Source organism: Centropristis striata, chromosome 15 (assembly GCF_030273125.1).
Source record: "Centropristis striata isolate RG_2023a ecotype Rhode Island chromosome 15, C.striata_1.0, whole genome shotgun sequence".
NCBI lineage: Eukaryota > Metazoa > Chordata > Actinopteri > Perciformes > Serranidae > Centropristis > Centropristis striata.
In genome coordinates, this window is record NC_081531.1 from 20890741 (window position 1) to 20907264 (window position 16524).

At 37.8% G+C, this 16524-nt stretch overlaps 1 protein-coding gene across 1 annotated transcript; it reads left to right on the forward strand.

The window, feature by feature from the left end:
• Window positions 1-5537: 5537 nt before the first annotated feature.
• Window positions 5538-14113, forward strand: vdac1 (voltage-dependent anion channel 1). Its single transcript, XM_059351224.1, has 9 exons — window positions 5538-5605; window positions 8008-8077; window positions 9327-9376; window positions 9825-9977; window positions 10219-10271; window positions 11058-11285; window positions 12216-12366; window positions 12752-12809; window positions 13026-14113. The coding sequence occupies exons 2-9, from the start codon at window positions 8008-8010 to the stop codon at window positions 13115-13117; spliced, it is 855 nt and encodes a 284-aa protein (XP_059207207.1). The 5' UTR covers window positions 5538-5605; the 3' UTR covers window positions 13118-14113.
• The last annotated feature ends 2411 nt before the right edge of the window (window positions 14114-16524 follow it).

Here is a 16524-nt window from a genome sequence, read left to right on the forward strand (position 1 = left end):
CGTTTCTTTCATCTCACACAAGGATGTTTAGTTTAGTTTTATGAATCCTGACCTACACAAAGATTTCATTTCATGACATGAAATGCTTTGCATCAGTAGTTTTTATTCTGATACTTTTGGACTCTGCCCAATGACTGAATTTTTATTTATCCACTTGGACCTGTCATCCCGTTCACCGTTCCATTCGATGGCAGAAATCCCTCCAAATTTGAGGGAGTGGAAACTTCGGAACCATTAAACCTTTTTACGAAAACCTTTTAAAAACATGCTGAATGTTGCGTTTGATCCCACAGAGACGAAGGTAAAAAGGTTAGGACTGTTTGAACACAGGAACACGAGTGAAATGATTTATACGCTGTATAAACCAGACACTGGGTTATGGACTTCCAGTCTGGGCTGGAAAAAGCAGCAGCATGCAGTGAAGTCACTGACTCATAAGAGAGGGGTTTGGGATGGATGGAAGAATGGAAGGATGGATGGATGGATGGATGGAGATGGGAGAGGGGTTTGGACCCTGTGTGAACCACTGAATTAAAAAAGAAAGATGACATACTGCCTTATTTATCCATATGCTGCAAATTATGGCATCTGTTTACAATTTATTTTATTTACTTTGGTGATGCTGGGCCCGGGTTGATTAACATTTTCTGTCGTGTTTGTTGTCTTCTGGAGCGGGATTTGATTGGCACTCTGTGACGGCTGTTTGAAGTGAGCGTAGCGTCGGCTTTGAAGCTTGGGGGATGAAAGCAGAGCATCCAGATATGACTCGAGGATAATCTAGAAATGAATTTTGGCTTGCCTCTGAAGGCGACCGACAGGCGACAAACATGTTACTAGTTGTTGATTAAATGTTACTTGAGATTCAGCGATGCAAGGACATAAAACAGAGATGGAAACTTCTAAATACACATCAGGAAATAAGTTAAATATGTTTGTTTAATGACAACAAGCTGTGGATGTTTTTTTGAGGAATCTCTTCTCATCCGTCATGAGGCAGCTCCTTTTTATTTATGAGCCATGCTGTTTACAGTCGTGACTTTAATTAATGTTATTAATTACCATTTCCCATCATAGCTGCCTTAACTGTATTTTAAAATCATAAATTCTCCAAAACAGTATTGCATCAAAATGTGACCAAAACTGCAGCATAAGAAAAAATAATAAAAAGTTTGTAATAAAGCCAGCCGGCACTGTTTGAAGAAGTTTTTTAAAGCTTTTAAGAAGCAGATCTGCTGCAGCTTGTCACAGGTAAAAGTGACTTAAAAAAGGTAATAGTTTGGTGACAGGAGAAATATGCTAATCCTTATTTAATATTCAATGTACTTAAAAAAAAATACATGTTCAATATAAAGTCCTCCCGGCAAGTGAAAAAATATGTTTGGCTTTGACTTTTCTCTGCAAGTTAATCTTATAAACTAAATGTTTTGCATGTTAATCCTTTTCCATAAAGAATCGAGTAAACGCAGGCTCTCTGACAAATGTTTCTGAGCAGAATATATTGCTTGCAGTTGAGTCTTAAACAAGATAAATTGGAAACACTTGAGTGAAGCGAAAACTGATGAAATATAAAACTTCACAAAAAAAACTTTCTTCAGTTTGTGTTTATATATGTGGGAGACAAAAACTTTGCAGAACATTTTAGTGAATGATGACAATGCTGCAGCTTGTGTGAATAAAAGTGTTTTTTCCCCCTCCATATCTCATCATTTTAAACACATTTTTAACTTTCCCTTGAAAACCATGTATCTCCAGATTTCCTTTCTTCTTCTTCTTCTTTTTTTTTTTTTAATCTCTCATTACTTAAGCTGAATAAACCATTTAAAAAAACCTGTTGAAGTATCTGGAAAAACAACAAAAAACTGGGCTGTCTTTCTGTGCTTATAAAAAGTTATTTTTTAAAAGATACGTGTACATAGTTTTCACATGACAGCAGCAAAAAGCTGTTTTGATTGACATCTTTTGTTACATTTCAAAGGTTTGCAAATGAATATCCACCACAAATGAACATGAATAAAATAAAAGTTTAAGACATACATTTTAAATGTTGCTGAAACATTTAAAAAATGACACCCTGGATGACGGGTTCATTTAAAAGCCACAGTGTATTCATTTCTCCGAAACACCCAATTTACTGACACTAGTGACTTTATTTCACATTGTTACCAACACTGACATCTACTGGCTAAAACTGGTCACAACATCCCTCATAATCAACCCAGTCACACAAGTTTATTTTATTGTTTTACTGTTTTAATACAAGCAGAAGCTCAGTTCCTATATGAATCTATATTTGTTTCCTTGTTTCAGAAGGTAGAAAGGATGTTTTTACTCTCAAACTGCTGACAGAACAGGCAGATAAACGGGCCGCAGATACACTCAAAGTGTTCGTTTGATGGCTAATTATACACTGATTTCCTGATCCACTGATGAAAGTCTGTACTTGCGTACTTGTTTGTTAGGGGATTTCAAAGAGTTCTCTTCTATCAGGCAGGGGAATTTTTTTACTCTTTTTTTTTTAATTATTGTTTTTACTTTTGATTAATATTGTCATTTTGATCCTATACAGATACGCAGTCCTATATACATATATAAAAGGAAATATCAGTGAAATATCAAAAATATGAAAGGAGAACGTGCATCAAATGAGAAGCAATATACAGACATTCAAAATGATTTCTGGGTGAAAGAGGTGGAGGTTTCTCAGAGCCAGATGCACACATTGCAAAGGAAGTGCCTTCAGGTTTTGGCAATGTTCCCTTAAATCAACCACACTGCTGTTTCTGCGAAATCCTGCACACAAAATCAGACAAAACTGCAAAACAACTGGGTAAAGACAAAGTTGCTTTACCCACTTTTATATCTAAGACTCATCTGCTTTTATAATCTCATATGTGTTTAAGAATTGTAATATATTGTAAAATAGCAGGGAATAGAATGTAATTATTAATATATATGAATGTAATTCTGGTTTAGTTCACTGGTTATGATGATCACTTACTTTATGTCTTTTAACAAATAAATGTCCACAACTATTCCTGTGTGAGAATGTGTACATTCAATTTATTAACAAACAAATATAAACAAAGCCATTTTTTTTTTATCTAAAGAGCTTTACAAGGGTAATTCTTGACATAATTGTGATGCAGTTTTAACATTAATATTAAATATAAATCAGACTGTGGTGTAATAAATATTCTGATCTTATCTTAACCAAAAGCAATACTACGGTTTAAAAACACTTATGCAAGTATAAGCTTTGATTTTAAATACTAAAGTTACAAAATGTACTTAAAGTATCAAAAGTAAAAATGAGTCATTACAGCTAAATGACCCATTCTCTGTATATTACATATTATTATTATTATTATTATTATTATTATTATTATTATTATTATTATTATTATTATTATTATTATTATTAGTAGTAGTAGTAGTATTTTCATGTTGCAGCCGGTGGAGGTGAAACTGCTTTGTATAAGTTAAAATAATAATCAAATATTCTAATGTCTCATGTAAAATATGAACCTGTAAATGAACTTGAATGACGTAGTTGGGTAAAATATAGCTACATTATTTGCCTCTGAAACGTAGCACAAATCAAAATACTTTAATTAAAACTGTATTTTAGTAAAAAATATATTATTTAAAAAAAACAATTTGAATCACATTCCTCATTTAATCAGCCCTCAGCTTTTTTTTTTTGATGATTGTGATGTTATATTAAAAAATGAATAAAAGCGATGGACAATAGCAACAAATAGTTGATAAAGCTTTGTACAGTCGCTGGTTGCGAATGACTTTCATCATGTAACAGTAGAGGTCAATTATGAGCTCATCCTGTCCTTCTGTGCTGCTCAGATGTGATGTAACATTACAGTTGCTCAGATATCTCTTCTGTCCCGGGACAGTTTGTGATAACAGCACGATGTGCGGAGGTTTGCGGTGAAGGTGCAGAAAGCTGATCTGCAGTCAGCTGTTAACGGGACTTTTATTCGGGGATGCTGCGGGAGGAGTTGCGTGCTGCTGCCCGGAGTAAACTGCGCCTGCGTCAAGGTGAACAGCCGATAACAGAGAGAATGGTGCTAAACGAGAGAATTCACGCTATGGTATTTCCGTTTTTGGCTGTAGTAACGTAAGGCAAATGATGAACGGGGGATTTAGTACTATAGGTTATTTTTTGGGTCAAAAGTAGAAATGTCGGCCAATTCAATTGGTTGTGCTTAGTATTATTACAGTGGAGGAAAATATCAGATCTTTAAGTGAATACGAAACTAATACCACCTTGTGAAATACAATATTACGTTATGGTATCTAATGCAGCCTACGTTGTTGAATAAATTATGCAGAATGACCCATTTCATTTATAATATTATTAGATTACCATTAAGCATTAACATGATCTTTAACTGGATATCCCCACAATAAATTATATTTTACAAAGTGATATATTTTGTATGAGAAATAGTATCCTGCAAAGTAACTAGCTATCAAATGTAGTGAGTAAAAAAATACAAAAAGGTTTTCTTCGAAAATGAAGTAGGCTACTAAAGAGGATAATACGGAATAAATGTATTTACCTCGTTTGGGAAAGAAAAGAAAAGTTTTCATAGAAAACAAATGATCGCCCTGTTTTCCTTTTAAGTAGGCTAGTCTAATTAAATAATTATCTCAGAATCCTGGGAAAACATTTCTAAGGGGACTGTTTGTTTATATGAATAAATAGCCTAGATACTTATATCATCATAATAACCCCCCGAAAGTTTTTCCTCAGAATTCTGAGCTAATAATCTCGTAATAGGCCTATAGTAAGTATTAACCCTCTGAAATCTTGGGCTATTATGTCCTTTAAAAATCTGTTAAAAAAATCTTTACCATTCCATGTTGGTATCAGTTTTTTCAGCGTTACCTCTCATATATTTCCTGATTATTATTTTTTAATTTTGACTTACTTGAACCCAAAAGAAACATACAATCTGATCTTGAAAATTATAAATCAATACACAGCATTTGAAATGTTGCAAATATGAATACAGGTTGCAAATATTACATATAACAGGTAAAATGAGGATAATATCTAGTTCTATATTTTTATACTAGGCTAAATATATTTGACATTATCCCCGGTTTCACTTGGCCGAATATAATTTAAAAAAATCTGGTATGGAGTTTCAAGCCAGAACTTTAGAGGGAAACTGATGGCAAGGCTCCACGTTGCTTCATTTTCATGTCTTCACGTCATGAAGAAGTAATGTGCCTGTGCTTTCATGGACTCTAGAGGGTTAAACGTAAATACTGGAATAAAGTACAACTACTTCACCAAACGTGCGACATTGTTTCACACCACGACAAGACAAGAAGAACACCGCACAAATTACAAGGCTTGCGAGTGAGATACCTCCGTACCTACTCCCCGCAGATGACACTCAGGCTGGAATGGGCGTGAACCATCTTGCTGTTTGAATGAATGTTGTATCTTTGACGATGACAAGCGGCCTCTGCTGCTTGCGTGACTTGTAACGTACGTGACGCCGCACCACCTCCCTCTTCTCTCCTCCCTTTGTGCAGTTGACAAGCCCCTTCTCGGCCACGACAGGAACACACAGAGGTACGTTATGTATCAAATCTTTAAATGCAACACAGCTGACGTTTACTCTGCTGCACGGCTTTGTCACTGCTACCAGCCGGTGGATTCCGACCTCCGGACCCCGGGGCTGTGCGTCTCATCCACTGACTTCTAGCCGGAGTCGGATGCAGCTCGACGTGCAGCAGAGATGCTAGGCCTGTTTCTAGAAGCAGACTACTGTTAGCTTGGAGGCTAATGTCTTGCGGTGCGGTCATTTGTCAGTGGTCAGCAGTTATCCAGGTAGCTAGAAATAAAGAAGCTTAGCTAGCTTACGGGTTTACCACCTTGAAACTCTGCGGGCTCCCTGTCTGTCAACCTGCCATAACGTTACTTACTGGGGACACTTGCCCGCTGTCCACCTTGGTAGCTAGCTAATGCTAATGTGTTAGCAGGCGAGGGCAGGAAGATGTTGCCTTCAGTGCCTTCATAGCCTATTTGTCTGGGTCAAGTGGCCACTGCTGTATTCACTCTAGAGATAGAATACTTTTAAATCAACTGTATGTCTGTCTCACAGCTGAATTTCCCCGAATTAGACTTCAACTAAGGTGGTACTGAGGGCAGTGATGGATCCTTACTTAGATGCTCGGTCAAGTGTAACACTTAACGAGTTGTCCTCATCATGCTCTGGGAATGATGCTCTGTTTTGTAAAGTTGTAGCCTTATTCAGCCTGATATAAGTAGTTTAGCTCAGTACACTTCAGTGACAAGACTTTGCAGGCTATCGTATATACAGGTTTGTCCTAGTCCTATGCCCTCTATAGCCTCTGACATTTCCTGCCTGTAACCATGTGTGAAAGCAATAAAACCACACAGGCGCAGTTGGGTGTGTTGGCAGACTCTACGTGTGTTAGCACAGCATGAATGGCTTAGTGGGAATGCCATTTGTGCATGTGTTAACTGCACTGCAGATGCCTGACTTTAGTCCACTTACTGTCCACGTGGGTCTTTCTGGCCACAGCAAATCCATAATGAGAGAGGGCTGCCCAGGAAGGGCTAGAGGTGGACATGGACATTTGTTGTGACCAAGCTGATGTTGCACTGTTATTTAGGGGTCCAACATTTGAGGAAGAAGTGGTGGGTTGCAGAGAAACGTCTGGGGGCCCAAACATGCACAGGGATGTAAAGCATTAAATGTGTTAGTCATATTTCACTTGGAGCAAAAGGGTGGAGTTGTTAAGAACTGGTGAGGGTGCCAACAAACTGGTTTGAACAGGCTCAAAGAAAATAATTGGCATATTATTATGATGATAATGATAACAAGCAGGCTGACATTTTAGGGTAAAGCAACCCTTCATTAATTTGTGTATTTTAATTGAAAATGCATGTGTTCCTTTGTCCAATGCTATTGAGTACAAATGCCATTTTGACACATTGCTGAATTGTTCCGTTGTAATGACAAACCATGTTTTATCTTTCAGAAACAGATATGGCAATACTGTGGAATAGTTGTAGATCTTGGGATATATGAAATGTTAATTGAGAAATTGTTAGCCCTAAAATTTCTATTCTCCTTGCAAACTGTTCAAATTCCTGTTCTATCTACTATCAATATGAACATGTATGTTATCAAAAGGCCTGCGTAACAACTGCACCTTGATAACTGTTGTGCTGTTGAAGAATGGAACCTACATCTATCTATAATACATAATGATGAAATAGACACGTCTTGCACAATAGACTGTGTGGGTAAATGAAGGACAAAGAGGTTCATACAAACTGCTCCCAGTCCAGAGGGTTGGCAATAGCCTGCTTTGTGTTTCAGACTGTATCCCTCATTGTTCTTTCTAAAGTTTGCTTCTTCCACTTTGAAACATAAAATTCAATTCAGAAAAGACAAAATTATTAATTTAGATTCATTTCCGGTAATTGTAAAGTGGTGTGAAACAGAGTGGACACGGGAAGGAATTGGTGAATGTCTTGACAATGTATTTGCAAAGCATTTGATGTTGTATTTAAAACACCTACAATGGAAATTGACAGCTAATGTCAAAATGTGACACCTGCATGCAAGCTCAGTCCTCAGACGAATGCAAGTTTGAACAAATGTGTGTGTAAGTGTGAGAATCACATTTTCCTGTGAGTGTGTGTGTGTGTGTAGCTCATGTAAGCTGATAACTTCATCACATTTGTACCTTTCCTATCCATCAGTGACCTCCACTTGCTCCCACCTTCCTCTTTCAGCAGCACTTCACATCCAATCTGTCAGCCTGCAGTTGTGCTACAGTGGTTACTGTGTCTTTCCCTCTGCTGTGTGACTGTAAGCTGTAACACACAGAGAGGGCAGCGGGGATCATGTCATTTTCCCAAAGAGACTGTTGTATCTTTTTGTTTTCTGCTTCTTCTTTTATTCCATCACAGCCTTGATCATCAACTTTTTCTTGCAGATGATGGCTGTACCTCCCACCTACGTTGACCTTGGAAAGTCTGCCAGGGATGTTTTTACCAAGGGATACGGTAAGTGCAAAACAGCCCCCCATACTCAATGTTTCATCAACATTTACAGCAGTATTATATGGAGGAAAGAGGGTTTACTTTGTAGCCTATAATAATGATGTATAGTAATAAAAATATATATTTTCAGAAGGCAGAAATCAGCTGTATGCTTAAAAAAATGGTATCTTCATAATATGAATAGCATCTTTATTTCAATGTTTTCTCGTTTGCTTCATTGTGTTGGATAGCGGTGGTAGAATGGTATTTCTAAAAAATAAATTAAATACCCTCTGCAAATGGAAGAAACGTTTAATGATTTGTCACTCCTTACACTTTTACAACAAAACCTTCTTCCAATATTGTGCTGTGAAGTAATCAAAGAGATTTCTTGCAAGATCTGATGCAACACTTCCTCTCGGGCATTGTATAAATCCAGCCTCTGCATAATGTTTACTGGCTGCAATGCCAAATGAAGGCAAATAATTCAAACCCGTTACGACTGGACTGTTTATAGCTTACCACTAGCTGAACACATGTTGATGAGTAGTACAGAGCCAGCAGTTAGAGTTGATGTGGGTTGTGTTTTGTATATAGATGCAGCTGTGCTCCAAAGGTTACTGAGTGATGGCCAGTTAATATCTAGGGAGTTCTGTGGTTGTTGCAGCAGACTGATTCATATATACCTTAACTGAAACACTGCTGTGAATGAGTGTGGACAAGAATGGCTGAATTAGTCGAAGGTTTAGTAAGGTAGAAGTTGGGACGAGTGAGGAATCGTACAAGGCCAGAAAATACATAAACATGAAGATCTCTGGGTGAATCAATTGACGGCTGGGCCATGAATGGGACTATAGCCTTGAGCCAGGATCTGTTTAACCAGCCTTTTAGCTATTATTCATAACTGACAGCACTAATGGCCTCACAGAATCTACATCAAATCAATACACACGTTCAGTCAGTGGGATATAAATAACTTTAAATGCACTCTGGAGGCTGATGAATGGCTATTTCACAGACACATGTCAATGTCCTGATTTTAACACGTTTTTAAAATATATAAAAGAGGTTCTTTAAATGTGTAATAATAGGGTTAGTGTAGAATAGAATTTTGCATGGTTAGGACTAATAATATTGGCAGTCCGGTTCGTGGGTCTTAAGAAGCCGGTTCAACTTAAATAATGAAATGTTTCTGAGTGGTTATATTGAATGTTATATCTGTATTGTCATCCAGACATCATCTTGATATTTTATTCAATATTGTCTGTTCCAGGCTTCGGTGTCATCAAGCTGGACTTGAAAACAAAGTCTGAGAATGGACTGGTAAGTCGTCGCCAGTCATTATCAGATTATCAGAGCTGCCACTGCAGACAGCAGCCGTCCTATCATAGCTTAAGAGGCTCCTGCTGATCATTGAGTGGCTGGTTATCTGATCTCCTAATCATTGCCAGGACACCTTGGCATCTGCTACCTGACTTACAATTATTTTGTTTCAAATGGAGTTTGCCAAAACAATACTGCATTTCTTGGTTTAATTAAGGTTTAAGACAAATAGATTTCTTGACCTTTAAATGCACTCTAACGATTTGGGATCAAGTTTCTGTTCCATAATGTTGAATGCAGAAAGTTGGTGAAAGGTCTACAGGACTACATGACTATTTGAAACCCTATGTCGACTTAATTTAAAAGACATCAATATAATGATTTTAACATTGCAATGTATCTGGTTAACCTGTCTGCATGACTCTGACACCAATACTATCATCTGCAGGAGTTCACCAGCACAGGCTCTGCCAACACTGAGACCAGCAAGGTCGCTGGATCTCTGGAGACCAAGTACAAGTGGGCGGAGCATGGACTCACCTTCACAGAGAAGTGGAACACCGACAACACCCTGGGGACCGAGATCACTCTTGAAGACCAGGTTGGTGACAGAGTGTGGGGACCAAGCTTAACTATAATGTGCATAAACATGTGATTTTGGTCGCTATTGGCTGTAACATTCCATTCCTTTCGCAATTAATAAGATCTGTCACTCAAGCAGTGGGTGCCAGTTGCCTAGTTGTAAATTGTACTGTAGTTTCACCTGCTTAACAAATAATGCAAAAGTTAAATAAACTGAACATTTATTTATTTTTGTTATATCTTTGTTACCTATTCCACAGTTGGCTAAGGGGCTGAAGCTGACGTTTGATTCCTCCTTCTCGCCAAACACTGGGTAAGAACAGCTCAATAATGGGCTTTTAGAGCTACATCAAATTAGTTTATAAAATTCCCTGCAAAATAGAACTTAAGCCAGAGACAGGAATTTAATCCCAGGTTGAGTCAGCAGCTGATATAATAACGTTTTTGTTGCTAACTGTCAAACGGCATCATTTTGTTTTTTTTCTGGATTCTTTTTTACTTTTTGCCATGTGAGCTGGGTGACGTCTGCTAGTTATACATGAGGGAAAGATGCCAGCAGAGGCTGATGTCAATAAAGAGATGTGCTTTTTGTTATTAAGCTAGCACAATGAATAAATACATTTTAACAAGCAGCCATGTAAGCTTCTTTGAAGCAAATTATTATTAGTACCTTAGAGCTACAAGGTGAAACCAGAGTAGATGGAAACAATATTTAGCTAACATACAGTGACAGAACATGTGTTCGTTTAATTCACCAGTGTACCAGTGAGGTACAGCAGTTGCAAAACTGCCAACTTCGTTAGCTTTCTAAATTAATTGACTTGTCATGCTAAGGTCACTGCAGCAGTGTCTGTGATGGTGCTGGCTGAAGTCAAGAAGGAACCCTGCTGTTAAATTTGGGTAGATGGAGAAAGGGCATGACAAGAAGAGCAATTGTTTTAGATACTTTTGTCACATGTAAGCATGTGTGTAAATGGTTGTAGTCCATAGCTGTGATGAACTGAAGTTTTCATTGTCATAGCAGTGAGCTGTCTCTTGTTCTTGGCAACCTTGGTCTGTGACATTAACAACCTGTTCTCTCTCCTGGACATTCCTGCAGCAAGAAGAGCGGCAAAGTCAAGACGGGCTACAAGTGTGACCACATCAACCTTGGCTGCGATGTTAACTATGACATCAATGGTACAGCCATCCACGGCGCCGCAGTGGTGGGCTACGAGGGCTGGCTGGCCGGCTACCAGATGACCTTCGAGGCTGGCAGGAACAGGATCACCCAAAGCAATTTTGCGGTTGGATTCAAGACGGACGAATTCCAACTCCATACGAATGTGTAAGACTACATAAAGCATCCAATGGTCATTAGCATGCTAGAAAGGATCCTTGCATTGTATCACACACAGTGCATTTCTGAAGTACTGTTTAATCAATGCAGTTACATCATGAATTGTCATGGCATACAATGATTACACTGCTGTGAATTTGGTGCAGTTCATGCTCCTTTAAATTTATGGTTGCATAGAGAGTGAATGTAAACGGTCCTGATGCTTGAACCTTAATAAGCACTTAGACACAACCTCAATTCATTGTCCATGCATGTTTTTTTTTAGATTAATACTCAACTAACTATGCTTAATACATTCTGATTTTAGGTTAGAGTTTTCGTTCTGCTGTACTTGAACATAACTCTCAGGCTAACAGTTGTAGCTGTAAGTGATGTCCAGACGACTGACCTTCATTGAACAGAAGTTTAATTTCTTGTCCTTGTCTGACTGACTAACTTGTTGCCCATTTGGCTGTCTGCCGAGCACCCAGGTGCCTGGCAGTTATTTTTACACTCAGGTGATGGGATTTACTATATTGCAAGTGAGGCGTAGTGAGTGGTTGGCAGGCATCAAGAGCCTCAGTTAAAAGGCAGAGAGAAGTAGTGTCAGACAGTGTGAGAGAGGGAAGGACAGGGCACAGTGTTAGTCTTGTTTCCTGCTGTGCCCCTGGCCAAGCCTGTCTGTTTCACTCCACAGATGAAATAGTTATGTGAGGTCAGACAAAGTATAATGTAGGATTTACATGAGTGATAGTGTGCCCACCTGAGGGTGCACTGTCACTTATCAGACATGCAAAGTACGTTGTCGACACCAAGTAAGGTATTGACAAAATACAAAACTTTATTTGATCCCTATGAGGGGAACATATTACATGCAGGGAGATGCATATATACAGTACATATATCCCAATTGTAATTTTTCTTTTTTTGTTTCCTCAGAAATGATGGCACTGAGTTTGGTGGTTCCATCTACCAGAAGGTGAATGACCAGCTGGAGACAGCCGTCAACCTGGCCTGGACTGCTGGAAACAGCAACACCCGCTTTGGCATCGCTGCAAAGTATCAGATTGATCCTGATGCATCCTTCTCTGTGAGTAGTGGAAAACCTAAAGTAGACTTGTAGTAGTGGTGTAACATGTGTTGTAAGATGACATTGTCACTTTTTTGAGCTGGCCCAGGATAATATCAATCACAATTCTCCTTAAATCGTACTTGCAGCAGAGCTAATTAGAGTGAAAGGTTGTTGGTTAGTTAACTTTTATGTATTTTCTGACAGCTATCATTAACATGTAATTAACATGTCTAACATGACACATGGTTATGAGACTGTTTTAGTGGTGGCACTTAAGAATTACAATCTAATCTTGTTAATATTTTGCTTGAGCAGGCAATAAATTACCCAATACTGGCATGATTCATTTATCTGTACGTAATATTTATTCTTTGTCTGATTTTCATCTGTGTTTCCCATACAGGCAAAGGTGAACAACTCCAGCCTCGTAGGCCTGGGCTACACTCAGACGCTGAAGCCAGGTGAGTGCAGTCTGTATATAACTTGGGGGTCAAGTGTTTAATTGTAGCAAAACACTGATCACAAAACCACAATATTTTAGTATAATAATGGAGTATTTTTTGTTATTTGGAATAGTTCAGTAAGTAACCTGATTGAGAAAGAACATGTACTATACTCATCTAAATGGCCTTTTCTGTGCATGGTGTATCCTGATGTTTGTTTCTGTGTTTGTGCAGGCATCAAGCTGACACTCTCTGCTCTCCTTGATGGCAAGAACATCAACGCTGGTGGCCACAAGCTTGGTCTCGGCCTCGAGTTCCAGGCATAGGGGGATCAGGCAGATGCCAATCCAGTCCTCCTAGCACACACACATTCCCCACCAAAAAAAAAAATCCAAATCCTTTATTGATTAGCTAGCCCTCACAAAACCTCTGTGTCCCCAAGACATGCTACAGCTGGAGGCAAGACAACCTAAAGGTCAAATCGTTCTTGCAACGATCTACCACTTTTAAAGGACCACTTCAAGGGAACATTATATTTTGAAAATAAAGAGCTGAGTTCAGAACAAAACTGCAACCTTTAACAGAAAGTTATATCTTGAATTGTGGAGCTTGCAAGGGAAAAGTAGCGTTGAGTACAGTCATGTTGACCTCACTCTTTGTCGTTTCACTACATTCATACACAACGCTTTAATTTGTGTGTCTCTGTGCTTTCCAAAGCAGATCAAAGGGAAAGGACAGTTAGCGTGCAGTTGTAGTTACACCTCCAGATGGTGCTGTTGCATAGCACCATGAAGCACTCCTCTCTCAAAAGTTGTAGTGGTGAAATAACATTAGTTTTCACACTTCTGCACCGGAGAGCTCTAATGTCTGTCTTGATATATTATACAATGGGAAGGGTTAGTTGTCCCTGATGTAAGCAGCTGTTATTAGCTCGAAGAGACACTACCCCAATGTGGACTTTCTGTGTTTTCGTCTCACTTGTTTATTGTGTCTGTGCATTTGGTGTGAAACATGTCTTTTGTTACATATAGTAAAAAGAATATTATTTTATTGACAGTCTTGCATAGTTTAATCCACCTATGAAGTCTTACAAAGGTAAAGAACTGTCACTTCTTCCTGGTTGAGCAGAGGAAGGGAAATCTTTCATGCACACAGTTACACTTCTCTGGATAAGAGTTGCAGTACGTCTTTGAGGGAGGATGAAATTCATGAATACAGTGGACAGGAAATGGTAGTCTTCCACAACTGGTTATGGGAATCATGCTTAGTGTATTTGACAGTATTGTCATTCCCTGAATTAAATAAAGAACGTCTTGAGCCAGTTTGGTTGTATTTGCCTTTTGTCACACAATGACCTGCATTATGTGAAGACTAATTTCCACTTGCATATATTTTAAATTCTGTGAAAATGCAGATTGTTACTAATTATTTTGTTTTATTTTTTTATTTTTCCAGCTTGTCTGTAAATCCTTTGCTCCATATAATAGTACACTATTTTTAAGTGCTATGCCTCTGAAAGGCTTATTTACCCCACACATATGTGAAATCAAAGTAGGATAACTTTGTAAGTGACTTCTTGGCAAACAAAATTAATATCAATTTGTTTATGCATAGCCTGCCACATATTTAATTAAAATTCAAAATACTTAAAGAAACTTAATTTGTTTAGGACTTCCTTCATTAATGCCACAATGGGGAAATTTCAAGAATTACAGCAGCAAAGTGGATAGCAAAACAACAATAAGTTAACAGCAGTATAAACTAGAAAGATAAGATATATTGGCAAATAAACCAGTAAAACAATCTAAAGTAGTAACAATTTACAGTATAAACGAGTAGAAATAAAAGTATTAACAATTATGACAAAGATTCATTAAAAACTTATTAACACTATATACAACGTCAGTGTTGACAGAGTCAGCAGTTGGATATGGACCATAGAAAATTGCACATATAAATTCAATCATAGAAATATTGTACAGTGGTTATAGTGCAGACACAACTGCACAAATAACTAACAAAAAGCAGACTGCATGCAAGAAAATCTTAAAATAGTTCAAGATATCCACCAGTGGGGTTAAGCACTAACTGCCATGAATAAATAATACACAAGGTAAAGCATCCAATATAACTAAAGGAAGTAGGAACCAAGCTCAACATGGCCCACTTGGTCTTGACTGGGAGTAATCTCTATCTACAGCCTAAGGATGGTTCAGATAGATGATTGAGGTGGATGCTGCTCAAAGCACCAACCAGGCTGGTATACTGTGATGACGGATTTGATGAAGCACCTGTAAGAAGCTAGCAGGTGGACTAGTGGGCCTGGAGTTTGCGGAGTTTCCTCGGAAAGAAGAAATGTTAGTGACATTTTGAGGTGATTTCACTGTTCGGTTTGAAAGTAAGTTTGTGGTGTGTCAGTTGTAGTGCTGAGGTATTTGCCTCCACCCTCTTTATGACCTGACCACTGATCCCCAGTGTAGGGATGGTGAGCTGTCCTAAACCACTTTGACAATGTGTCCATCTCAGTTTGGATTTGTGATAAATATAAGAGCTACCACCTTAGTGCTTTTCTATATAATGTAGGTATATATAAGGTCATTGTAAGGCTATTTATGTGGACCCCAAACAATGAGGAACAAAGACACTGTCACCAAAACAATTACATAAACTTCATTATCATGGTTTGCCCAGTCCCGTAACCTATACCATGTATTTGGAGGGTGGCACAACGTTATAAGGAATTGACAATAGTTACAACAGATCCTCATGCAGTGATTTATCATGACTGACTCACACTCATTCATTTACTTTGACTTAAACTGCTCTTTCTGTGAAGGACACCCTGAAGATGTTTTTCATTTATTTTGGTCTTGCCCTTTCTCAACTAAATTATGGGAATATATTTGTAACCTGATTTATTTTTCGATTGAACCTCATTTGTCCCCGTGCTTTGAACATATACTGTTTGGTTTCACTGACTTTCCTTTTGCAAAAGAAAAACAATACTATATCATCAATCCCATGATACAGTTAGCCAAATGGCATATCCATAAATGTCGTTACGTTAATCAAAGCCTCTCTTTCTTGTCTTTGAAAATGAAACCAAACAATATATTAAGTTGATTAAGAAATCTACCAAAATGAAAGCTATAAAAACGTTGAATTTATGTACACTTTACAATGTTTTTGTATGAAAGCTTGCCTCTGTATTGTTGAAACCCCCTGACGGCGTTTTGTTGGTGTATTGTCTTGTATTGCACCATGTTGCTTTAATAAAGTTTTTTTTTAAAAATCACTTACTTTTTTTTTAAATTCACAATAACAATTTACAATATATACATTATTTGCCAGGGGGTTACAGAAAGAAGTTGTTTACCTTAAACAATACCGTTCTCAACCCATTTCTTATAGTATAATGATTTATTTTTGTATTGAATATTCTTGTTATTCCAAATGTATTATCTAGTTGGCGAGAAATTATGCTTGTATACTATTTCCTAGGCCAGAAGCGCTTGTTTATGAAAGTTGGCTAATTTAACAGGTCATTTTTCAATCTTATTCCATATATTGTCTTTCTCAATAATCAAATTAGTTAACCATTTAGTTTTGAAAGTATTATTTAATGTTTCAAAAGTTAATACATCAAGACCACCACCACTTCTTATGTTACATAATATATCTTTCCTTAAATAATGGGATTTGTTCCACCAAAAAAAAAATCTGAATAAAGCTT

What these genes read in the sequence shown, in the direction of transcription:
- vdac1 (XM_059351224.1), top strand. Translation starts at nt 8,008, where the DNA reads ATGATGGCTGTACCTCCCACCTACGTTGACCTTGGAAAGTCTGCCAGG. An exon ending in CAAAGTCTGAGAATGGACTG is followed by an intron (nt 9,377 to 9,824) that starts GTAAGTCGTCGC and finishes TATCATCTGCAG; the next exon opens with GAGTTCACCAGCACAGGCTC. An exon ending in TCCTTCTCGCCAAACACTGG is followed by an intron (nt 10,272 to 11,057) that starts GTAAGAACAGCT and finishes ACATTCCTGCAG; the next exon opens with CAAGAAGAGCGGCAAAGTCA.